The sequence below is a fragment of the Pavona decussata genome, unplaced genomic scaffold (genome assembly GCF_977016875.1).
Source record: "Pavona decussata unplaced genomic scaffold, jaPavDecu1.1 SCAFFOLD_193, whole genome shotgun sequence".
Classification (NCBI taxonomy): Eukaryota; Metazoa; Cnidaria; class Anthozoa; order Scleractinia; family Agariciidae; genus Pavona; species Pavona decussata.
This window is the reverse complement of record NW_028145602.1, coordinates 1437501-1462873: the sequence shown is the minus strand read 5'-3', so window position 1 is coordinate 1462873 and position 25373 is coordinate 1437501. Positions and strand designations below refer to the sequence as shown.

The 25373-nt window shown below is 39.7% G+C and overlaps 4 protein-coding genes across 4 annotated transcripts; 2 read left to right on the top strand and 2 right to left on the bottom strand.

The window, feature by feature from the left end:
- Positions 1-5080: 5080 nt before the first annotated feature.
- LOC146461951 (octopamine receptor beta-2R-like) lies at positions 5081-7616 on the bottom strand. Its single transcript, XM_085086309.1, has 2 exons — positions 6521-7616; positions 5081-6050 (listed from the first exon to the last, which is right to left on the bottom strand). The coding sequence occupies exons 1-2, from the start codon at positions 7381-7383 to the stop codon at positions 5978-5980; spliced, it is 936 nt and encodes a 311-aa protein (XP_084942435.1). The 5' UTR covers positions 7384-7616; the 3' UTR covers positions 5081-5977.
- Positions 7617-8584: 968 nt separating this feature from the next.
- On the bottom strand, positions 8585-11221 carry LOC146461950 (adenosine receptor A2b-like). The gene has a single exon (XM_085086310.1). The coding sequence runs from the start codon at positions 9802-9804 to the stop codon at positions 8857-8859; it is 948 nt and encodes a 315-aa protein (XP_084942436.1). The 5' UTR covers positions 9805-11221; the 3' UTR covers positions 8585-8856.
- A 900-nt stretch (positions 11222-12121) lies between these two features.
- LOC146461949 (histamine H2 receptor-like) lies at positions 12122-14030 on the top strand. Its single transcript, XM_085086285.1, has one exon. The coding sequence runs from the start codon at positions 12857-12859 to the stop codon at positions 13790-13792; it is 936 nt and encodes a 311-aa protein (XP_084942411.1). The 5' UTR covers positions 12122-12856; the 3' UTR covers positions 13793-14030.
- Positions 14031-16413: 2383 nt separating this feature from the next.
- LOC146461948 (trace amine-associated receptor 8b-like) lies at positions 16414-18781 on the top strand. The gene has a single exon (XM_085086308.1). The coding sequence runs from the start codon at positions 17545-17547 to the stop codon at positions 18460-18462; it is 918 nt and encodes a 305-aa protein (XP_084942434.1). The 5' UTR covers positions 16414-17544; the 3' UTR covers positions 18463-18781.
- The last annotated feature ends 6592 nt before the right edge of the window (positions 18782-25373 follow it).

The following is a 25373-nucleotide window of genomic DNA, read 5'->3' as shown; positions in this document are numbered from 1 at the left end:
GTTGCTGAATCAGAAGGGCTATAGTTGTTCTGATGTGGTAAGAAATCCAGAATATTATTATTGACTAGACAGACGACTCATTTCCACTGTCTGCCTCTAGGTGTGCGAGGCCTGATGGAATTTACTTAGTGCTACGAATAAACATGCGCATGCATTACTAGGTTAGAAGTTCTGCCAAATGACAACCCACCAAACGACAATTGAAATATATGTTCGTTAAGCCTTAAGGCTTTCCCCCTGAATTATTAATGCAATTTTTAAGTAACAAAATACACTGGTTTTGCAGGATTGCAATTTTGTAAGGCATTTTGCCTCTGAGGACCAAAGCATCTCGCCATATTCATCACAGCGATTTCACCAGTCGTCAAATGATGTCGCAATATGTCGCTGAATCGTAGACTTGAAGTTGTCGAATGTTTTACATCATTGTGAAAGGCTTTAACTCTATTTAGACGGGTGAGGGTGCGGATTCTGCCAGCAGGTTTAAAGCTTTTTTCATATATATTAGAGCTAGGGCCACCAACTAGCCCTCTTAAGTTAAGATGCCTTTTATTGCTCTTAAGTATTGTCTCAAACCAATTGCCCATAGTTATTCCAACAATAAGTTATTGTTAAGAAAGAGTAGTTACGATGCATCTTACTATACTTAGGGGGTATTCGTAAATGTGAACTTTATCTGAGAGCAATTTGGTGTGTAAAATCAATGTTCATTGAATTTGATGTTGCTATATATATTTTTCAGAAACAAGAATCCTCAAGGTTTCAGTGAAAAAATTAAGCTTTATGTTTTTGTATTATTTCCGTGTTCCTCTATTTGGGTTGATCACGTCCAGTTGGCCAGTTTTTCTACAGGTGTTCTAAAGTTTTGGGTTTATCCAAGATGGCTGCCATTTAGAGGTTATGACGTAATTCACACTTCATGTAACAAATTCACCTTCCATCGAGGACCTCAAAGAAACCAGCTGTGCACGTACTATTCACCCAACAAAATTTTGTGGTCAATTTTTAACACTCTCTGAGTTATGGGGTGGGAGTAAGAACCCCCCTCGATCCTCGAGCCACTGAAGACCAAAACAAGTGCGGTCTAGATATATAGGGTTCATGATAACGTCTTATCCTGTTCAGGTCAGCCTTCTTAATTTCATACTTACAGTGACAACTTCAGATGACAGGCTAAAAAATATATAACCCCCTTTTGTTACGGCTTGCTGTGTGAGTTGAATTGCGAACAAGAAAAATTATTGTTCATCGAAGGCTTTTTACTTGAGAAACTTGTAAAAAAGATATCACTGACTTTTTCCTCGACACTCAGCAAAGCCTAGCGAGTTTCCTTTTGTCAAGAGCTGTTATACAGGAGAATATTTCCAAGGTTAAGAAGGATGGCAACACACATAGTAAATCTGCACTACTGGGCAAAACATTTCCATGTATTCTGCTTGAAAGAAGAGGCCAAATTGGAGATCGTTCGTTCTCTCAAGATGTCCAAGTCGGGGAAAGCAACTGACCCAAATAACATACCATCGGAGGCCCTAAAAGCAGCGCCAATTTATCAGCACATTTCCTCTACGGCCTGTTTGGGAACTGAATCTCTGAGTGAGATAAGATACCGCACAAGGGCTAAATCATAAAGCTTCCCCACAAATTAAAGTGGCTGCCGGAATTGCAAGAACTACGGAAGGATATCCTTGATGTCAGTAGTGGGAAGATGCTGAAGGTTACTTTGCTTCATCTTCAATGGCCTGATGGCGGTACACTCAGGGATCAGCAGGCTGGCTTCGATTCAAGAAGCATCGTTCCTGTACTGACGAGATAGCTCCCCTCAGGATAGTCATCGCGCAGTCCTCCCTTGAATATAATACTTCCCTAAATCGATTTCATCGACTTTGAGAAAAGCTTTCAACACCCCCGGCAGAAATACCCTTTGGGGCCCCACGAAGTATATAAACGGCATCCCAGGGAAGTACATCCGAATCATCAAAAACGCCTATATATGAAGGAATTCTCAGAGACCTTCATTGTCAACACCGGGGTGAAACAAGACTGTTTGACGCCACCTTTCTTGTCTTGTTCTTGTTGGCTATCATGTAGGTGAGGATCAACACAGCCAGAGTAGTTTTCCTGAACATTCTGAAGAAAGTATGATCCTCCCATGTCATCTCACAGAGAAAACAAATTGAGGATCTTTAACACCAGGCAGTAAGGCAGTCCTCCACTATGGCGCGGAGTCGTAAAGAAACACAAGGCGAACAACCAAAAGAGCTACAGGCCTTTGTCATCCAGTGCCTCAGACGAATTTTTAAAAAAAAGATAAATAGTCAGAGTAACCAAACAGATGCTATGGGAAGCAACAGAACAGGAACCAATTCCTGACAGATCCTAAAGAGAAGGTGAAGAAGGATCGGCCTCACCTTTAATTTTGGGAAACACCGTCAAAGAACATCACATGGTAGACATTGCGGTGGAATCCTTTAGAAAAGAGGAACATCTGGGAAAGGGTCGTGGAAGCTGAGGTGAAGAGTTGGGGCCACACCTGTAGCACATGCACTAGAGACACTAGTCCAGGACAGAAGCAGTTGGAGAGCAAACGTCATCGATGGCTATTCTCAACCCAGAGCTATAGGCCTAGTGAATGAGTGAGTGACACAAGGATAAAGATATAAACTTGAATAGCACATTTTTACGTCAAAGACAAAAATTATGACATGCACACACCATCTCTTGTCCGTAAACTTAAAAATTGGTGGACGATTGATCTGCTAGATCGATTGTTTTGATAATTTTGTATTGTTTCTCCGTAAGTAAGAACCCAGCAAGTTTTGACGATCACATCATCAAATAACAACGCGGATTACTAAGCAGTTAATGACAACATAGCATCCCTAGAAAAATGACTATTGCTATTATGAAGCACGCCGTCTTGTGCTTTTTATGTCCATGGAGAAATTAGGCCGGCATTACCCAACCCTGACTACCCAACCCTGACTAATTCATGAATTATTTGGTTAAAACAAGAACATTATTTAGTTTAAATAAGGAAAATCTTTAAACTTGTATAAGTTAACTATTCACAACTTGACAAATTATCATAAACAAATTCTGGATTTAGATCACACGTCTATAGCTTAGGCCAGTACAACGTACTGCCAAGTCTCTAAAATTAATCATTTCAAATGATTAATTAACAAGATCGGCTTCAACTAAAAGCAAGGACCTAAATGTGTTCCAAGGTCAGGCCAGTTCCGTTCAATTCCACCAAGGGATGGTAGACATCTGTTCGGGAAGTATGAACTCAAGGTTTTCCGACTAAATATTTAATTTTCTTGTGTAACTTTCAAGAAACACATTTCACCGAATGAGTACTCGTGCAGTTCGCATTCCTGGTTCCTGTTACCGTAAAGAACTGGGCTGTCAGTTGCTCGAAGCATGGTTAGCGCTAACCATTGGTTAAGAGGTATTAAAACCTATAGGTTGTCATGGTTTTTAACCCGGGTTAGCGCAAACCATGCTTCGAGCAACTGGGCCCTGCAGTATTTAGTATTAACTAACATAGCTCTTCGCGCGCCCTTAAGTACAGATAAGTTTACACTCCCGTATGGCAAGTTACCGTTGAGGCGCTGCTACACTAGGGAACTTTTCTTGCAACTTGTCTTGCAGTTTCGTTTGCTTCGCTGCGACAGAAGTTGCCCGAATCGTCGCCTAGTGTAACATGCTCTAAAATGAACATGTCTCGCAACGTTGTTGTTGCAGTCACCGTTGCGAGAAGTAGAACCGACTTCTACTTCTCGCAACGATTGTGGCAACAAACAAATTGCGAGACATGTTCATTTCAGAGCATGTTATACTTGGCAACGATTCGTGCAATTTGTGTCGCAACAAAATTGCGAGACAAGTTGCAAAAAAATTGCCTAGTGTAACAGCGCCTTTATGATTCCTTTTAATTCCACCAGAAGAAAATTGGCACCCGGGTTGGCAATGCCGGGTTCCGTGTTAGACCGGCAGCACAGTGCTTGTTTCGGAAGTCAGTCTTAGTTTTCTGACCCTCCTCATTACCAATCTCAACGTTTAAAAATTATCCACCGCTATTTGACCTTTTACTTTGAGTAAAACAAGACAGATTTGTTAAATCTTTGCGCTGCTTATTGTTTGATTGTCAGTGCTTCCATTTAAGTGTTTGCTTTTATACTGAATTAATCGTTTTTCATCCAGATGTCACAGAAAAGCACTGTCGCCGCGAATACATCAGAATTGCCAACATTATGAATAATATTTTACTTACGTTTTACTCCAAGTTAATCGGCTTAGCCACATAATGTGTTATTTTCCTGAATGGATAAATATATTTTTCACCCATTAATTATGTGGTTTCGACGGAAAAGATCATTAAAGCTGATGAAAAGAGCTTTTACGCCTTGCAGCTTTTAAATCAGAAGTTGAAAACTCCCATCTTTTGCAAAAGACAAGATACCAGATGTAATTGGTCCAGTTTCTAATAGCGCTTTGACGTTTCCAAAATTTATTGGTCATAAATCGTCCTTCACAAGATTTTGTGTCTATTAATAAAATCAGTTACAAATAGCTTACTGAGAACAGAAATGCGTTCCAAGCTTTTGAGTTCCGTTTAGCAACCACCTGCTCAGGAAGTCTTAGTTTTCTCTTCGCTCAGGTGTTTTTTTAAGGATCAAAACGTCCTTCTTGCCGTTCCTTTCATCCTCTCCAAGAACTGATTGAAGCATTTCTTTAATAATATTCACAGCAGCAATATAATTGCCGGTTCTCCCATAGATCTGAATTATTTCCTTATCATTAAAAACAGAAATCTGTCGCTATTTCGAAGACTTTTAAAATTGGTTGCCTCCCAAAACTCTTCATAACCCAAATTGGACGCAAAAATATATTTTTTTCAAATCTTGCATGTGAATCACACTTATGTCCAGTTACTTTGAAAACAACTTCTGTTTGTTTTGCTTGGCCTCTAAAACTTAATTCCTCAGTTTTTGGAGGGAGGGGGGGGGGGGGGGGTCGATCCATTACATTTAGTGTGCAGAAGTTGAAGTTTTTGTAATGAAGAATGCAAAATTTTAACAACTTTGGCAATGCCTCACAATACTTAAAATTTGATGCATCTAATTCTACGATTGGTTGACAAGCACAAGTCTTCCTTATATTAACATATTAACGATGTTCTTTCAAGTACTAAAAACAGCAACTTTTACCAACCCACCTTCACAGCTTGAAAAAAAAAACAAAAAAAAAAACAGGTAAACTGAATGTACAAAAATAGATGTAAAACAAAAGTGACACGTCCAACATCAATGTCCTTGTGGAAAAGACAAAGACTTGGTCTTATTTATCATAAAATAAAACTTGCGGCCAGATGGTTTCAAGACCCTGGTGGCGCTTTCAAGTACAAGTATAATTTCTCAATAGGCCATTTCCAAGTTGCTGTAAACCTCACTTTGTAAGCGAGGCTAAGTGCAAAGCTTTTCATATGAAAATTAGTTTTGTTTCCATATCAGACCAATTTTCACAATAAAAACTTTGCACTTAGCCTCGCTTTGATAATGAGGTTCACAGCAACTTGTAAATGGCCAATTATGCAAATTAGGAACCTCCCACCTTTGCATGAAAATACGGCTCGAAAAATGGTCTCCAACATAAAGTAAAACGTAGACATGGTTTTACAATAGACTGCGCATGCAACTTTTCGTTGAAAGTTTTCGTAAACAGCTTCAAAAAACTGTATGCGGCCTTCAAATGCCAACAATTAAAACTAGAACTTAGGGACACAGCCACTTAAATCGTTTGTTATAACAATCTCGAATGTTTGACACAATTGTAGGAGACTTTAAAAAGTAAAGTGTTTTCCATAATATTCACTGAAGATTACGGTCCTCTTACCCTGAGGATGACTGGATTAGTCGAAAACGTTTGGTTTTTTTAATATCTTTTTAACTTTTTAGCCTTGTAAATACTATTATTAAAAAGTAAATGCTGTAGTCTTTTGAATTCCACTCCTCAAGTTCACATTTTCAATGGCAATGAAGACAAAGCTTAAATTTATATCGGACTCGGCGACAGAAGCTTTTTTTCAGTCGCAAGGCTATCACGAATCACGAAACGATCACGAAACAAACTATTGTAAAAAAAACCCAAATACATCACCCGCTTTCATTCATTCTACATTGCCTAGTTGGGTTCCTTTGAATAAAAATTGTGGAAATAGTCCTCAATGCTTTGGAATATTTCCAAGTGAAGTGTTTGTTCGCTTCTACCAAAACTGCCCTGCCGAGAAAAAAAAAGTGTCTTTGTTATTCGAAAGGACTAAGGACTGATTTTAAACTCCAAAAGGCCTTACATTCTATGCGAAAATCACTTGATATAAGGAAAATGAAATACGACGCAAAATGAACCGAGGCCATCTCTTGTCGACGAGAATCAAAGCAATGTTGAGTCTTTTTGAGTTGATCTACTAGATTTCTCGCTAATATAATTGTTTTGTCGTCTTTCAATGCAAGCACACCTGGTTACTTCTTTTCTAATGTCGCGTTTCAAAAACGCATAAACCAAAGGATTCACTGCTGAATTTAAAACTAGGAGCAACGTGAGAACCCAGCCAGCTTTGTCGGTCACATCCTCAAAGACCACAATGCGGATTACAAAATAGTTAATGACAACATAGCATCCCAGGAAAAATGTGAGTAGTACTATTATGAAGCGCGCCGCCTTGTGCTTTTTACGTCCATTACGAGGAAGTTCGGCTTCCGTAGAAGTCCTACCTTGCTGAGATTGTTGTCTTAAGGGCTCAAGATTTCTCTTGATAGCCTCCATTGCAGCATTTTGGAGTGACTGCGCGCGCGTTACCATCAGGATACGAACAACGGCGTAGAAAAGCAATGCGCAGGATAGTATGTCAAAAGCCGAGACTCCGGTTAGACGCAGAACCCTCCAAGCGATTTGTGAGTTGGTGATGTACATTCCCAGGACCATTTGCAGAGAAATTCCCAAGGGAATCAACCATGCAACCAGGATAACTATTCTGGGGCGTCTGACCGTCATGGAAGTAATGTATCTGAATGGATGGACAATGGCGGTGTAACGATCCCAAGCCAAGCTACAAAGATTTGTGACCGACGAGTGAACGAGAAACCAGTAGAAAGCCATGAACACCCTCATGTTACAGGGCTTCGAGTTCAAGTTGCATAGATAACTTACAGGAAAAACAACGGCTCCGACCCCGAAATCAGCCACCGCCAAGGATAAGACAAACCAGTTGGCCGGGCAATGTAGGCGGCGATTCTTAACGATGAGAAAAACTACAAAGCCGTTTCCTGCTGCTGTGAATAGAGAAAGCAACCAGCCCAGGAGATTAAACCAGGCTTCCATCTGAAGAGCCTCTTAATAGACTTTTTTCAATGTCCGCTATACTCCAAAAGTGAGCTTGCTGTCATTCCGTTTATAGTTTAAAATTATCGCTGCGCTCTTTTTCCTTTTACAAATAAATGTACCCATTGCGTGGCGCTCGCAATTTAAAATTGGACTTTGAGCTTGATTACGAGTTTTCTTTGCTTCTATTTTACTGATTGTTTTGGTAAGATAGTTATCTATCCCTGCCCCCTTGCTTACTGCGCCTTTCAATAACATGCGGACTCTGAAGTTCAAAATGCAATCAATCGTTACGCTTTTCACTGCCGTCAATCACTACAGCGGACCTCGTAGAAAACAAAACGTTTGGCTCAACAGGGTCAAAAGGTCATGTTCGTGCGCTGTGATTGGCGGATTTCGATCCTCTTTGTCGGTTTCTATATTTTCCTGGTCAGTTGCTTGTCGCCGTAATTATGATTGACGGCAGTAAAACACGCAAATCGTTAGCTGGGGTTGAAGTTCAGAGTCCGTATGTTATTGAAAGGCGCAGTAAAAATAATATCTTTATGACCAATACAAAATGGCAGCTTTTGATATGCAAAACATGTTTTAATCCTCATTTTTCGATTAATTGCTCTATTTATCAAAAAGCCAGCGATAGCGTCCGTTTCCATAAGCCATAATTCGTGCCACAGTAGGCTTTTAACAGCTGATTTGTGTTCGATTTTGCCTAAACATAGAAACCACTGACGTGATATCGATGGTTAGTGCAACTATTAAAAGTTAAATTACGGCTATTCACACGCACGGCAGTTGGTAGGCCACATTGCAGATTACCTTAAAATTTGCATTTTGTATCAATTGTCAGCCAACCTGTGTTAAACCGTCTCGAAGTTTGCTTGTCTTTATAGTCGAATTAAGACACATGACTAGTATAAAGCTCGATTTTACCGTTTTTGGGTTTATTTGTCAGCTCCTTAGAACGTGTTTTTTGTGGTTATTTCAATTTCAATGATTAATTCTATCCGAGCCAAAATCTTAAGTGATGACCCTGAACTCCGGAAAGACTGACGGGTCGTTTCTTGAAGATCTAGAATTTTGCACTTTAGATACATACATGAACAAGCGTAATGGAAGACAAAGAACCAACAGCAAAACATACAAATCGTGCTCCTTTCAAGTAACACGTAAGGTTAATTTGGTTTTTCGCAAACTCTAAAAATTCAGGAAATGGTCTTTAATGCACTGGAATATTTTCAAGTGAAATCGGTTTGGTCGCTTATACCTAATCTACCCTGTCGAGAAAAAAACATTTGTCTTTATGATTATTCGAAAGAAGGACTACTTTTAAACTCCAAAAGGCCTAACAGTATGCAAAAATCACTTGAAATAAGGAAAGTGATAAAAAAAACTTAGACTTAAGGTATAAGTTCGCCTAAGATAAAGAATATGATACAACATTAACAGAGGCCATCTTTTGTCAACGAGAATTAATTAAAGTAATGTGTGGTCTGCTTGGGCTGATCTACTAGATCTCTTCCTATTATCGTTTTGTCGTGTTTCTCTGCAAATTAACCGGGTTATTTCTTTTCTAATGTCGCGTTTCAAAAACGCATAAACCAAAGGATTTACTGCTGAATTTGTAATCAGGAGAACCGTGAGAATCCAGCCAGCTTTGTTGGTTACTTCTTCCGGCTCAAAAACCGTAATGTGGATTACTAAATAGTTAATGACAACATAGCATCCCAGGAAAAATGTGAGTAGTGCTATTATGAAGCGCGCCGCGTTGTGCTTTTGACGTCTGCAAGGAAGTGCGGTTTCCAAAGACGTTCGATCTTGCTGAGATTGTTGTTCTATGGGCTTAAGATTTCTCTTGACAGCTTCTATTGCAGCATTTTGGAGTGACTGCGCGCGCGTTACTACCAGTATACGAACAACGACGTAGAAAAGCAGTGCGCAGGATAGTATGTCAAAAGCCGAGACTCCGGTTAGACGCAGAACTTTCCAAGCAGTTTGTGAGTTGGTGATGTACATTCCCAGGACCATTGCCAGAGAAATTCCCAAGGGAATCAACCATGCAACCAGGATCACTATTCTGGGGCGTCTGACCGTCATGGAAGTAATGTATCTGAAAGGATGGACAATGGCGGTGTAACGATCCCAAGCCAAGCTACAAAGATTTGTGACCGACGAGTGGACGACTAACCAGTAGAAAGCTATGTGCACCCTCATGTTACAGGGCTTCGAGTTCAGGTTGCATAGATAACTTACAGGGAAAACAACGATTCCAACCCCGAAATCAGCCACCGCCAAGGATAAGACAAACCAGTTGGCCGGGCAATGTAGGCGGCGATTCTTAACGATGAGGAAAACTACAAAGCCGTTTCCTGCTGCTGCTAAGACGGAAAGCAACCACCCAAAGATATTAAACCTTCCTTCCATTTGAATAGCCTCTCAAAAGACTTTTTTCAATGTCCGCTGTACTCCAAACCTCAGGAGTTGTCGTCTTCCGATTACAGTTTAATATTATCGCTGCGCTCTTTTTCCGTTTAGAATCAAGTGTACACTTTGCGTGGCGCCAGCGATAGTGATAATTCGTGCAATAGCAGCGGGTTCAGTAGCGGGTTCTTAACAGCTCAGGAACAGCTGCCAGTGTCCCATTTTGCCTAAACATGGAAACCAACACGACATATCGTTGGATAGTAAGACAGACGCACGGCAGCTGGGAATCTTAAACAATAGACCACCTCACAGATTACCTTAAAATTTGCATTTTGCAGTTATTAGTACCATTAATTTTGTCAGCCCGCCAACCCCCGTTAAACTTTCGAAGTTAACTTGTCTTTATATTCGGAATAAGGCTCATTTCAGTTACTGTGTTTGGTTTCACACTCTTTTTTTGTTTAAGAACGTCTAAATTTGAGGCTGAGGTTGTACGTTCTTATTTCTTGGCGGTCTTAGCCTTAAAAGATTTTCTTAATTCGCATTTCAATAAATCTATGCGGACGTGACGAGGACGCCTATCAAAAAGCAATACGTGCCGTAATTTGTTCTCAAGTTGCTTAAGACGTGCTCTATTGCGCGGCTTAAAAGTACTCTAGTGCTGGCTACAAAATATCGCGCCCTCAAATGACCTTCTTATACAAAAAGGTTGTTATATAAACAAAAAAGGTGTATGTTTACTCATGAAAACGTGTTCTTTGCGGTTATTTCGATGAATTAATTTAGTCTATTTGAGCCAAAATTTTAAGTGGTGACCCTGAACTTTAGAAAGAATGACGTCTGAACAGCCATGTATTTATTTTTAACTCGTGAATGCGCGCATACACAATGAACGAGTTATCGTGATGTAGACTGAATTTCACTCGCTAGCTCGCTCGATCAGCTGTAAACTTTATATTAATTTAATCGGAATTTAATCAAAATCATAAATTATTCATGAGTTACGTATAGTGTAATATTCTTCCCTGGGTATTGTTATTAATGATATGGTAATAAGGTATGGAGAATCGCTCTGGCCTGGGACAAGCCCAAGACCAGGCGAAGATGGGAGTTATGAGGAGGGAGGGTGGGTTGTCAACCTTTCCCTTTTGCGGCCTCGAGTAGAGTGATGGGGTGGAGCACATGTAACCTCTTTTAAAGTCTCATTTACATAATCTTCAAGGTATTAATTACCAATGCAAATTGCGTTTGCATAGTATTTCAATAAATCTATGCGGACGTGACCAAGACACCTATTATTTGGCTTAATTGGACAATATAGACTGAAGTTTTAAATGACTGTATTATTTTATCCGTATTTATACTGTTCATTTAAAAAAAAAAAAACATTTTGTCAAACAGCCTGGGTAATGTTCTTAGAATGTCCTCAAATTTTAGTCAATTAATCTCAGCCTCAACGTTCTTGTCAAAAAGGTTCTTTGAAAAAAAAAAAGAGTGTATCTGTAAACTAAGGAAATGACCAGCGGTGCTAATAAGTGGCAAGTCTCTGACGCGAATCCATTAACGTTAACATTCGCTCAGTTTCGCAATGTTTAAGTTTAGGCTTAATTTGTTTGCCCTTATCCATTAGCCCGAACCAAGCTCGAACTAGTTCATATAGTTCAGATTCAATCTGAGGTAAGTTACTGGTGGAAAAGCTGATGCCTGTGTCGTCAGTATACATTGATTTCATGGTAAAGCTTTGCTCAAGCAGGAAAGCAGGTCATCTGACTATAACTTAAGAAAAGTACAGGTCGGGCCAATAAGGCTCTGTGAAGGACGACACGTACAGCTGCGCATAACAATGGAGCATGCGCATGCACCAATAAGAGCCCCCGGGGGGGGGGGGGGGGTATTCCATATAATGGCCTATACAGGAAGGCTCCCCCACTTAGGGGTACCTTTTTCACGCTTCAGGTATATGAAAGGGTAGGGATTTCACGAGTCGAAGTATATGGAAGGGTAGGGAAATCTGTCATTTAGGCATTTAAAAGGGCCTTTCATTATTTTCCAATGGAAGGTATACGAAAGGGGTACCTTTTCTGCCAAAAATGGTATATAAAAGGGTAATGGATCGGACCTCGAGGCGGAGCCTCCCCGTATTAATTTTTTTTAGTCCCCCCACCCCCCCCCCCCCCTCCTGGAATAAGAGTCAACCACTTTTTCCATATTGAAGCCTTATCACGACCGAAAGCACTTGCTAATTTCTGCCACCCATAGGAAACCCGAGTATCTCGAGATGCGCAGAACGTATGCGCAGTAGCAAAAGTAAACACCGTCCTTAAGCCTTAGTGTGAATGGGGCATATTTTAGCTCCGACGAGAGCATAATTGTACTTGCACAACGTTATTTCACAGTTCAACCACCAAGGCTTAAATTCACATTTCCAACACAGTAGCATACTTGGAGAAAAATACAAGTACCATGGCCACCTGACAGATGAAAGAATCCTCCATAGTTTATGTGTATGCCAAGGCTGGATTTTACTACATATTGACGCATTCAAAATCGAGCTGGTGAAACTCAAACAACGGCGACGTAGACCATTTTGGCGATTGCCCTCGTGATTTCGTTGCTTACGATCTAATGAAACTAGCCAGTTACAGGAGTCGCAAGCAGATAGAAAAATAAACCAATCACAATGCCTGAGAACGAACATTGTGATTGGTTTATTCTTCCACTTACATTGCGACTCTGAAAATATTAATTGTCTATCAACTGTTCATAAACTCGTATGATCGCCAGGCAGCAAACTGAAAAAACTATTGGCAATTGGCATCAACCGAAAAAAGAACCTCCATCAATCTATTCAATCAAAGCGGATAGCCTCGTCAGACATAATCATCAGAAATATTACAGCCTAGTACTTCATTGACTTTCAACAAATTTCGACAATAGGAAGACGACAAACTAGCTTCCTGCTTGTTTAATGTCATACATATCAGTACCACTTGTTTGTAGGCCGGCAGCTGGACATTCAACCGCTAAAACTGGTTTGTGAAACATTTTCCATATGGAAGGCTCGATTAATCTCCTGGGTTGGTTGCTTTCTCTATTCACAGCAACAGGAAACGGCTTTGCAGTTTTTTTCATCGCTAAGAACCGCCGCCTACATTGCCCGGCCAACTGGTTTGTCTTATCCTTGGCGGTGGCTGATTTCGGGGTCGGAATCGTTGTTTTTCCTGTAAGTTATCTATGCAACCTGAACTCGAAGCCATGTAACATGAGGGTGTACATGGCTTTCTACTGGTTTCTCGTTCACTCGTCGGTCACAAATCTTTGTAGCTTGGCTTGGGATCGTTACACCGCCATTGTCCATCCTTTCAGATACATTACTTCCATGACGGTCAGACGCCCCAGAATAGTTATCCTGGTTGCATGGTTGATTCCCTTGGGGATTTCGTTGGTAATGGTCCTGGGAATGTACATCACCAACTCACAAATCGCTTGGAAAGTTCTGCGTCTAACCGGAGTCTCGGCTTTTGACATACTATCCTGCGCACTGCTTTTCTACGCCGTTGTTCGCATCCTGATGGTAACGCGCGCGCAGTCACTTCAAAATGCTGCAATGGAGGCTATCAAGATAAATCTTGAGCCCATAAGACAACAATCTCAGCAAGGTCAGGCGTCTACGGAAGCCGAACTTCCTCGTAGACGTCAAAAGCACAACGCAGCACGCTTCATAATAGCACTACTCACATTTTTCCTGGGATGCTATGTTGTTGTTAACTATTTAGTAATCCGCATTGTGGTTTTTGAGGATGTGACCGACAAAGCTGGCTGGGTTCTCACGGTTCTCCTGATTACAAATTCAGCAGTGAATCCTTTGGTTTATGCGTTTTTGAAACGCGACATTAGAAAAGAAATAACCCGGTTAATTTGCAGAGAAAAAAGACAAAACAATAATAGGGAGAGATCTAGTCGATTAACTGAAATGACTGAAATTTAATCATTGTCGGAGATTGATCAAATATATATTGTCCAAGTTGCTGTCTGTATTTATGTACTCGCCAAAAGCTGTAAGGCTCTTTCAGTATCGCATGATCAGACTGATAACAAGCAGGATTTCATCTTAAGCTTAAGAAAGCAGAAGAAATGGGTGTTTTTGATTTGCCCTTAGAAATATTGTGCTTGGAATATTTTCTTTCATATTAGCCGGTCGCACATTTTCCATATTTTTCCATTAACATAGGTGCCTGATGTCTTCTGCCATCATTTGTGAGATGTAATTTAAGAGCTCTGTAGCTAAAAGCCTCTCTCTGTTACCATTATTTAAGGAAGTCAGCTCGATTCTTATTGTCTTTAGCAACTTGTCGAGTGTATTACCTGACGCCAAAAGTCTTATAAAAAGCGTTCATTAACTGCGGCGTCGTTTAGTTTAGTCTGATGTGGTAAACGAGAAGTACAAGGTCAAATAATAACAAGAGATATTTAGTCTCTCACAATGGCCTCACATATCTGTTCTAGGTTACCACTTCGATTGACTATGAGTAGCATATTGCTTTTCATAAGTTTCCGGAATAAGTTTCAAGCTGAGGTGGAAGTTGGAGAAGGCGATATTTAAAAGTCACTAGAATAGCCAACGAAAGAATCAATCAGGATATTCTTAACTCAAAACATTTAGTAAGTCCTTCCAAAGAGATTCTTTTTCGATTTTTAGCCAAATTAGTTACCTGTGTGCCCTTGACCAATTAATGGATCAAGATGGAACTCCTAATAAACCTGCCTTGCGTGCCGTCTGCCCTTACATTAACATTCGGGCGTTATCAGTTTTCTTAACAACTACATTTAGCGCAATCTATGATTACTTTTTGAAATTAAATTTTAGTTTTTAATTCCCTCGGGCACTGAAGCGCAGACAAACGTCTATCGAGGAGTGCAAAACCTGATTCTATTTGTTATTTAACTTTAAAGTCCTTTTTAAAGCCTCCTACTGAAAAACCTCATCTAAAAATTCTCTCTCAAAGTCGTAATGGTTTTCCCTTTCAAATTAAACTCCTCATCTTGATTAACCAGGGAATTCAAAACTGAGTCGTGTTAAGAAATATTAACGAAAACATTTAGCTCACGAACAGGGCCCACGCTTTTAATTTATGCATTAGCTTGTTGAAGTTATTTTTGAATGGAAGATTGATTAAAATTCTTTGAAAGCATAATCTACAACGTAACCATATGGTCGCAAATTAAACAAATCCTGTTTACCCTTTTTAATTTTTGGCTGATAAAAAGGAAAAAAATGGACATGAATTTCTTGTAAGACTCTTACCCGAGGTGGACTTGAAGATATTTTTATTTCAAATTTCATACTAGTCACGACCCCTAGAACTCTCATTCTTTGCTGTTGATTAACAGCAGACAAGGTAGCGTCCCTCGTAGACGCTCTTTTGGTTCGTCACGAATCGTTGGGTGGAAAGATTGCGTGACGAGCCAAAAAAGCGTCTGCGAGGGAGGCTACAGACAGGGAGGCCTGAGAAACAAGATTGTAGTGACAGGTGATTCTAAAGCACGCGAAATAAATTAGAAAAGTCGAAGTTCTTGAGTCAAATTACAGTTCCCTGATATTCAGTGTCCACACTACAGGTCCCCAGCGATAACATTGTCACGTGGACCGGCCATTTTTATGCTTTAAAACTGAAATTTGGATCGAACGTATTCTTATAGATTCTTATACAAATTGCTAGTGTTGTTTGTTCTTCAATTTTCTTTAAAAGAGATAGATACACAAAAAAATTTCGTAATAATCGGGAAATGCACGCAAACAGTAATGATTTCGGTTTTTGGCCTTTTTTCTGTCTTTTGCCAATTTTGGAAATCAAAGTAGGATTAAAATAATAACAACATTTTTCAGTGCTGTCAAAATCCGTCAGAGATGCACCCTTGAAGGTATAAGTTTTAATATTATTTGCCCACCTCCTCCTCCGTCTTCTACGATGGTCTTTATTTATACGCGGTAAATCCTTCAGCAAAGATTATAAAGAGATAAAAGATAAAATATAACCAAAATCATCCCTAACTAAACTAACTAACCTAAAATATTATCAACCACATAGTAAAAGCTGCTTTACAAGGATGCCGCGTTAAAACTCATTCAAAACTGTGGTGACGTAGATTGAATTAAAATCATGTAAAGATGTTACCAGCCAGCTATATAAATAAAATAAATAAAATAAAATAAATGGGAATTTCAGTGGAATCCACGGGGTAGCTCTTCTCTCCACTGTTTCCAGGTCGAATTGGAATTTGGAAATGTTGGTTTTTGTGGAGGGAGGAAAACCGGAGAACCCGGAGAAAAATATCCGTGCTTCGGAAAATCCAAGCCGATACTATTAATGGTTATGCTTCCCCTTTTTATTACACAGCGTTCCTTGAACATATTTTTTAGTATATCTTGTCATTTACCTTTGTAAATAATATTTTTTTAATAAGAAAAGGGCACATAAATAATTGGAAAACCGCTCAAACTAGACCTACAGTTAGAATATTCATTGCAAGGCTTAAAGTAGTTTATCAGCTCGAAACTAAAAACGCTAAAATAAAAAAAACGTCGAGTTGTGGGCACTGAGCAAGTTTGCGATTGCCCTGATGATTTCGTCGCTTTCGATCTCGTGAATTAACCAGATTGTCGGAGTCGCAAACAGAAGGGGAAGAATAAACCAATCACAATGCCAGAGAACGAGCATTTTGATTGATTTGTTTTTGCCGCTTCCGCTTGCGTCTCCGTTTCATGATCACTAGATCGAAGGCGACGGGATCACAAGTACAAGCATAAGAAAAAAGGGACCTTCTGATTCTTGCGACTCTGATTCCATCGAGCTCGTAAGCGCTGTCACAACTCCGCTTATCAAAAACTCTCGATTCGCAACTAATGACAACCAGCATAGCAACTGCATAGCAACCGCATAGCCCGGACTGAATTAACCTGCGGCCAGAGCAGGATTTGAATCCGAACAGCTGGCGCCAACTGAATCCAAAATTTCGTTCACGGAAACTTGATTTCAAAGTCCTTAATTTATTCCCTTTAGTTACGCGATTGTATTAGCGTATTTGTTCGGGAAAGACTCTATAGCCGAGTGAAAAGGCTTACTTTTAGTCCACATTTAAAAGATAACATAATACAATACATAACCGAGTAACATTAGCATTTTTATTGCAGCTCAGCGTTGTCGTAGTTTCTCATTTGAATTTGAAATTGTTAGTAACCGGAGCTGTGCTAATCACAATTTTTGCTTGACTAAAGGACGGTTTTAGAAACGCGGAGGCTGTCAATTATGACATCAGAAACGAAGATCGATACCAAACTTTTATAAGTAAATAAAGCATGTTTGCATTTGGAAAGAAACTTTGTTTGTTCGTTAACATATTAATCTTAAAGTTCCCTTATCAATCAGTTGTTGGAAAATCGCATGACCGCACGGGTTTTAACAGAAAAAAAACTAAGAGGAAAAGGATTGCACCATCAGTGTGCGGATAGCCTCGCCAGACATAATCCGCGGATGTAATCATCAAACATTACATGTACAACTCGATAGAACTTGACATTTCTGTAAAGCACAACAACTTCAAACATATAAATTAAAACAATATGAGAGCTTCGACGAGCGGCAAACTTCCTGCCGGTTTATTATTATGGATATGAGTATCACTTGTTCGTAGGGCAGCTGTCCGCAACCGCTGAAACCGGTTTGTGAAACATCTTCCACTATGGAAGGCTCGATTAATCTCGTGGGCTGGTTGCTTTCTCTTTTAACAGCAACAGGAAACGGCTTTGTAGTTTTTCTCATCGCCAAGAAACACCGCTTACACTGCCCGGCCAACTGGTTTGTCTTATCCTTGGCGGTGGCTGATTTCGGGGTCGGAATCGTTGTTTTTCCTGTAAGTTATCTATGCAACCTGAACTCGAAGCCCTGTAACTTGAGGGTGTACGTGGCTTTCTACTGGTTTCTCGTTCACTCGTCGGTCACAAATCTCTGTAGCTTGGCTTGGGATCGTTACACCGCCATTGTCCATCCATTCAGATACATTACTTCCATGACGGTCAGACGCCCCGGAATAGTTATCCTGGTTGCGTGGTTGATTCCCTTGGGGATTTCGTTGGCAATGGTCTTGGGAATGTACATCACAAACTCACAAATTGCTTGGAGGGTTCTGCGTCTAACCGGAGTCTCGGCTTTTGACATACTATCCTGCGCATTGCTTTTCTACGCCGTTGTTCGTATCCTGATGGTAACGCGCGCACAGTCACTCCAAAATGCTGCAATGGAGGCTATCAAGATAAATCTTGTGCCCATAAGACAACAATCTCAGCAAGGTCAGGCGTCTACAGAAGCCGAACTCCCTCGTAGACGTCAAAAGCACAACGCGGCGCGCTTCATAATAGCACTACTCACATTTTTCCTGGGATGCTATGTTGTCATTAACTATTTAGTAATCCGCATTGTGGTTTTTGAGGATGTGACCGACAAAGCTGGCTGGGTTCTCACGGTTCTCCTGATTACAAACTCAGCAGTGAATCCTTTGGTTTATGCGTTTTTGAAACGCGACATTAGAAAAGAAATAACCCGGTTAATTTGCAGAGAAACAAGACAAAACGATAATAAGGAGAATCTAGTGATTAACTGAAATGGCTCAATTTAATCATTGTCGGAGATTGATCAAATGTATATTGTCCAAGTTGCTGTCTGTTTTCATGTTCTCGTCAAAAGATGTAAGGCCTTTCAGCATCGCATGATCAGACTGATAATAAGCAGGATTTTATCGTTTTTCAGCTTAAGAAAGCAAAAGAAATGGGTCATTGATACGCGCTCAGAAACACTTTCCCTAGATTTTGTTTTCTTTCTTGTAAACAACAGCGGCTCCCATATTTCCATATTTTCCATTAACAAAGGTGCGTGTTGTCTTCTGCCATCATTTGCGAGATTTAATTTTAAGAGCTCTGCAGCATCATGTCTCTCTACATTAGCGTTATTTAAGGAAGACAGCTTGACTCTGTCCGCCCCTTAAGGGCCTTTGAGGAGTAAAAAATTAATTTATTGTCTTTAGCAACTTGTCGAATGGATTACCTAACGCCAAGAGTAGTCTTGTAATAATCGTCCATTAACTGCAGCGTTATTTACTTAGGTCTGATGTGGTAAACGAGAAGTACAAGCTCAAATAAAATGAAAATATTTAGCTTCTCACCATGGCGTCCCACATTCTAGGTTGGTTTCGAATAATCATGAGTAGCTATAGCATATTGCTTTTCATAATGGTTTGCGGAATCAGTTTCAAGCAGTTTCAAGTTTCAAGTTGGAGAAGGCGATCGTTATTTAAAAATATCTAGAATAGCCGGTGAAAGAACTTATGAATCAGGAAATTCTAAATTCAAAACATTAGGTAAGTCCTTCCAAAGAGATTTTGATCATTTTTAATTTTAAGCCAAATTGATTACCTGTGTGCCCTTGACGCTGGTGGATTAAGATAAAACTCCTCAGTAATAAACGTGCCTTGCGTGCGGTATGCCCTTAATCTCAGTAATATAATCTTCACGTACGGGCGCTAATATCCTGAACCACATGAGGGAAATCCATGATTACTTTTTTGACTTAAATTTTAGTTTTTAATTCCCTCGGGCACTGAAGCGTAGACGACCGTCTTGTTCAAAACCTGATTCTATTTGTTATTAAGTTCGCTTTTAAGCCTGTTACTGGAAAAAACAAAACAAAAAAAAAACTAAATGCAAAACTTTTCCTTCAAAGTCGTAATGGTTCTCCTTTTCAAACTCCTCATCTTGATTAAAACTCTGTGGAACCAGGACATTCAAAACTGAACCGGTATGGGAAAAAATAACCAATTACTATTTAAAACATTAAGCCGCCGTTACACGTTGAAACTTTTAGCTGAAACTTGTGTGCAACAGCACTGCGAAACAAGTTTCAGCAGGCATTGCACCGTGTAACATAAAATGTCGAAGCTTGTTCGGGAACGTTGAAACTGGTCTCAAAATGTTGTTACCAGATTCCCGCAAAATAAGGCCCGGTTCAGACGCCGAACTTTTCATGAGCCGAACTTAATACATCGAATTAAGTACATGAAAAGTTCGGCGTCTGAATCAGTTGAGAACGGCTGTTTCAATTTGGAACGGCTCAGCCGTTCTTCCCGCCTGGCTCAGCCGGGAATTTCGGCTTTGGAACGGCTTGGATTCAGACGTCGAACTTTTCATGAGCCGAACCTAATGCATAAATTATTATAACGTATTTCAAATTAAAAAAAATTAAAAATAAAAAAAAAAAACGCTAACATTTCGATTGGTTTTGCTTCAAGTAAATTAAGTTCGGCTAATTAAGTTCGGCGTCTGAATCAAAAGGCGGGATTTTCGTGATTTGGGCCGACCTTAATTTGAATTAAGTTCGGCTCATGAAAAGTTCGGCGTCTGAACTGGGCCTAATTCGATACCAGTTCCATGCCCTTGGCCGTGAGCGCGCGAAAGTCCAAAATGTAAACATGGCCGCCTCACGAGATAAGAAGAGACGAGCGTTGGCTGTCTTAATATTAGTAGACATGTTTGAAGGACTTGAAGAAGAAGGCGAAAAAAAGGATGCTCGGAAAAGAAACAGAGTAGTCTGGACAAGGGACTGGATAAAAAGAAGAAGAACCAGGGGAGTTTACCATCAGTTGGTGAAAGAACTTGAACTTGAAGACGAAGTTGCATACACAGAGTTCTTTCGAGTAAATGGGCAGAAATTTCGATTCCTCGTTGACAGTGTGGGATATGCAATTGAAAAGAAAGACACCTTGATGCGTGAAAGCATAAGGCCTGATGAAAGAATAGCAGTGACTCTTAGATATCTGGCCACTGGGGAAACATTCAAGTCGCTTGAGTACAGCTTTCGTATAAGTCGTACTTGCATTTCCTCCATTGTTGTCGAGACATGCCAAGCAATATTTGATATTCTAGGGCCAAGGTACTTGAAGACACCATCCACCCAAGAAGAGTGGATATCTGTTGCTCAACGCTTTGAAAGTCGTTGGAACTTTCCAAACGGAATAGGAGCTTTGGATGGGAAGAGAGTCTTGATCCAACAGCCTCAAAATTCTGGGTCAAGATATTATGACTACAAAGGTCATAACAGTATAATTTTGATGGCTATCTTTGGAGGTGACTATGAATGCCTTTGGGCAGATGTGGGGGCCAATGGGCGTGCATCAGATGGTGGCGTATGGCAACGAAGTGATCTCAAAAGTTTACTTAGTTCTGAAGATAATCCACTGAACCTACCAGATCCTAAACCACTCCCAGGCAGGGCCATGCCTGTACCATATGTGCTAACTGGAGATGATGCCTTTGGCTTAACAGACTATCTTATGAAGCCATATCCTCAAAGTAAGATGACTGTTGAGGAGAGGATTTTTAATTACAGGTTATCTCGTATGAGAAGGATTTCTGAAAATGGATTTGGAATCCTCGTTAGCAGATGGAGAATCTTTTGTTCCCCAATGTTACTTGGGCCTGGAAAAGTGAAGGAAATAGTCTTGGCAGCACTTACCCTCCATAATCTACTACGGTAAGGCTTAACTAGAGACTCCCATAGGAATCCTGTATAGACATTACCTCAACAACCTCAAAGGAGGGAGAGCCATAACATTCTGTTCACAGTGATCCCATTTGTAAAAAGCATTTTATTTTTACTTTTCTACAGGTCTGATGTATCAAGTACCCTTGTTGACTCAGAAGATGAAGCTACTGGTGATGTAACACCTGGAACATGGAGAGCTCAGTCTTTTGCTCCAGTTTGGGAGGATTTTAATCCCCAGTGCAGACATAATTATGGGATGAGAGCAAAGCAGATAAGGGATGAGTTCAAGGAGTACTTTAATAATGAGGGAGTTGTGCCCTGGCAATGGCGACAATGTGGCATTGTTTGAACAATGTACATAAACACAATCCTACATCTTTTGAAAACTTGAACATTTACTACACAACAAAGCCTACTAGATGTACATCTGCATTTATGCCTTTACATCAATCAAGGAAAAAAAAACAAAAGGGTAGATCTCCTGAATTTACTATTGACTGTTTTTTTTTTCAGCTACTGGTTTCTGTTAGTTTAAATTGTATCCATTCCTTCTCTACAAATTGTCCGATCTGTGAAGAGAAGGGTGAATAAATATGAACATCTTCTTAAGGTGGTTCGAATCAGTCTCAACAATTTGGAAGGAATGTCTAATTAGAAGGATTAACTCTACAGCACTGTTTCACATACCAAACACCAATAATTGCTTAACTAGATGGACTCACTTATGTGATGTAATATATCATCATGGCAACAAAGGAGCCATTTAGAAATGCCCTATATTTTGTCTTTAAACACTCACATCTCAAAAACGAACTCGGTGAACCCAATTTCTATTCCTGGAAAGTGATTAACAGACTTGAATAAAACTCTCTGCAAAGTGTAAAAAAATTTTCTGAAAGCTCTCCAGAGGATTTTTCAAACTTCACAGAGAGTTCTATATGAGCTGCTAACTACTTTTCGAAAATAAAAATTGTTTTTGAGATATAAGCGCTTAAAGACAAAATATAGAGCGCTTTTAGGTGTGTCTTTTGTGGCCATGGTGACCTACTACATCATATCAATGAATGCATCTTGTTAAGCAATTAATGCTGTTTTATGTGGTACCATAACATTGCCATTTTGTGAAACAGGATTGTAGAGTTATCCCTTAAAATAAGACATTCCCTCCAAAATTGTTTTTACTGGTTCAAGCCACCTTCAGGTACTGTGTAAATGTGATAATTTGAGACAAGCAACCTTGTACCAATACCACAATGTTGAAATTTAACTGTTTGTTGAAGTTAAAATATAGAACTATGTATAGACCGAATGCATATACAGTGGTCAATGAATCATTCCTTTTCTTTGTGCTAATTAGACCAACTAGCCTTGTTATAAAGAAACATTTCATTTGTATTTTTGTTGTGCAAATGACAATAGTGGGTCTACTAGCACAAGGACAAAATAATAATTTTTTGGCCACCATTTATGCATTCAGTGCATTTCACTACAGAAGATAAACTATCACCCGTATTGTATACTGGTATCCATTTATTTTAGGATTATCAAGAACAAGAACAAAATTAATGTAAAGGTTAATGTAGTTGAATATTCAATTTACATGAACCCATAATTAATTTTTTTCAGAGTTACCATTATCAACACAACCAAGTTGAATAAAGTACCAGCAACCATGTTTAGGCATGGGTGTATTCTATTAGCAAATACATTTGAGTGACTTTAAAACTTACATCTACTTTACTCTTGATCTTATTCTGCACTACATAAGTCCACACACCAGCAACTACTAGATATTGCGCTGGTGTTTTTAGGAATTCCATCATTCAACCTGATGACTTCCAAAATCAACCAGTCCAGGACATAAAAACAGATCGTTGTCGTCTACTATACTTCGGCTGTTGTTGAACTGAAGTTATAAATTTGGGTGATGGAGGGCAAAACATTGAACAGCAACTGGTGTTTGAACTGTGTGTAAACCACACGTACATGTACATCTTTGCATCATTCACCACTGTAACAAGTAACTGATAATCAAGTTAACATAAAAAAAATGTGTAATAGGCATACATGAAATCAATTACACCTTGAAAAGAGACAGACCACACTTATTAAATTAACCAATAATTAAATATTATTTCAGAAAGGAGATGCAAAAGACATTGAATGTAAACCACTGCTCATGTGCTGGGATGAATCTTGATGAAAGGAACTCGGAGTACTTGAATAGTTTGGATGTATAACAGATAATGAAGATGACCCATGGAGTGAGCCACCCATTTCAATGTCAAAGAGCACATGATTGATCCTCTTTTTAGCAAATGCCCTCTGCTTAGCGTCAAATCGTGATAGTGTTTCAGCCACTAGCCTGCCAAAAACCTCCATTTCTCCACTTCCTGAGGTACCTTCATTAGAAGTGGAGGATGGAGCCTTCAGAACATCAATTGCAGCTTGATACATGTCCAATTTGGCCTTTTCAGATTGATCCACAGTATCAGTTGTTTTCACTGAAATATTCTTCCTCCTTTTTGGCACTGGCTCACTGTCATTAAAAGAGTCACTTAGAGTACTGCTGGATGCATCAACTTCGAGGCTTTCTTTTGTAAACAACATGCTGTCATAAAACTTCCATGATGGAGTAAACACCTCATCAGTACCAGAGCCGCTCTTCTTACTTGACTCGTGACGTGTGCAGTTTTTATTGAACTGCACTCTGAGGCTATGCCACTGCTTCTTACACTCTTCTTCTGTCTTATTCAGCAACTCACTAAGCTTCTTAAATGCTAGCCTTCTAGAATCTCGGTTTCTGTACTCTTGTAAACTAATATCCCACAAAAGGGGGTTCTCCTTGTAGAAGTTTATCAGCATTTCAATGTCCTCGTCTGTCCACTTTTCTTCCTCTTTACTTTCGAGTGACCTCAGTATTTCTTCCCTCATAAACAACATGGATTCGTACAAATTCCATCTCGATTTGAACTGACTATTCCCCTTACTTCTCTTTACCTCTCTTACCATTGATGTCCTGAGGCTGTGGAGACTCTTTTTAATGCAGTCGGGGGTTGTCTCCAGTGATGATGCTAATAATTTGAGGGCCTCGTGTTTCTTTTTCTTATTCAGGAAATCGGGGGATGCGCTATCCCAAAGGCATCTGTTCTCTTCTACAATACTGAGCAACATTTTCTTTTCTTCGATACTAAACGTTTTCTCTTGTGCTTTCTCTTGTATTTCATTCTCCTCCACATCGCCGTTCGTCCGCCATTTTGTTTTGGATGCTTGCAATGAATCATGGCCGACTTGTCCCGGTTTCTGATTGGCTTACGCAGCGAAACGTGATAAGACCGAACGAGACCAGTTTCATGAAGTGGTGTTACACGGTGAAACTCTCGTTTTTACACCGTTGCGACCGTTGCGAGTCGTTGCAGAAGTAGAAAGCGGTTCTACTTTTCGTGAAACTTGTCTCGCAACGGAAGTTCGAAAAAGTTTCACGAAACCGACCATGTTACACGGTGCAACGCATGCTGAAACTTGTTTCGCAGCGCCGTTGCACACAAGTTTCAGCTAAAAGTTTCAACGTGTAACGGCGGCTTTAAGCGCATGTTTATTATGTATTCAAAAGCTTTTTGTAGTTATTTTTGAATGGAAAATTGATTAAATTCTTTTATCTAGAAGTAACCATATGTTCGCAAATCATACAAATTTAAGTTTTTTGCTGATAAAAAGGAAATCAAAGGCTCCTGTGAGCCAACTCGTGAATGCAGATGACACATAGTAATTGCAATTTAGACGGCTACGGAAACTTCCTCAAGAGCTAAAAGAAATTATATCTTTGCCCGATTATGTAACGAAAAATGACCATTCTTGTACTATTAAAATGATTGTCAAATTATTCTGTACAGATTGAATAAGCCGATTATTCTGATGCGCCGATTAAAAAATATCACGTGTTTTTTTTATTCAAAGTTTATAGGAGCACGCCATGTG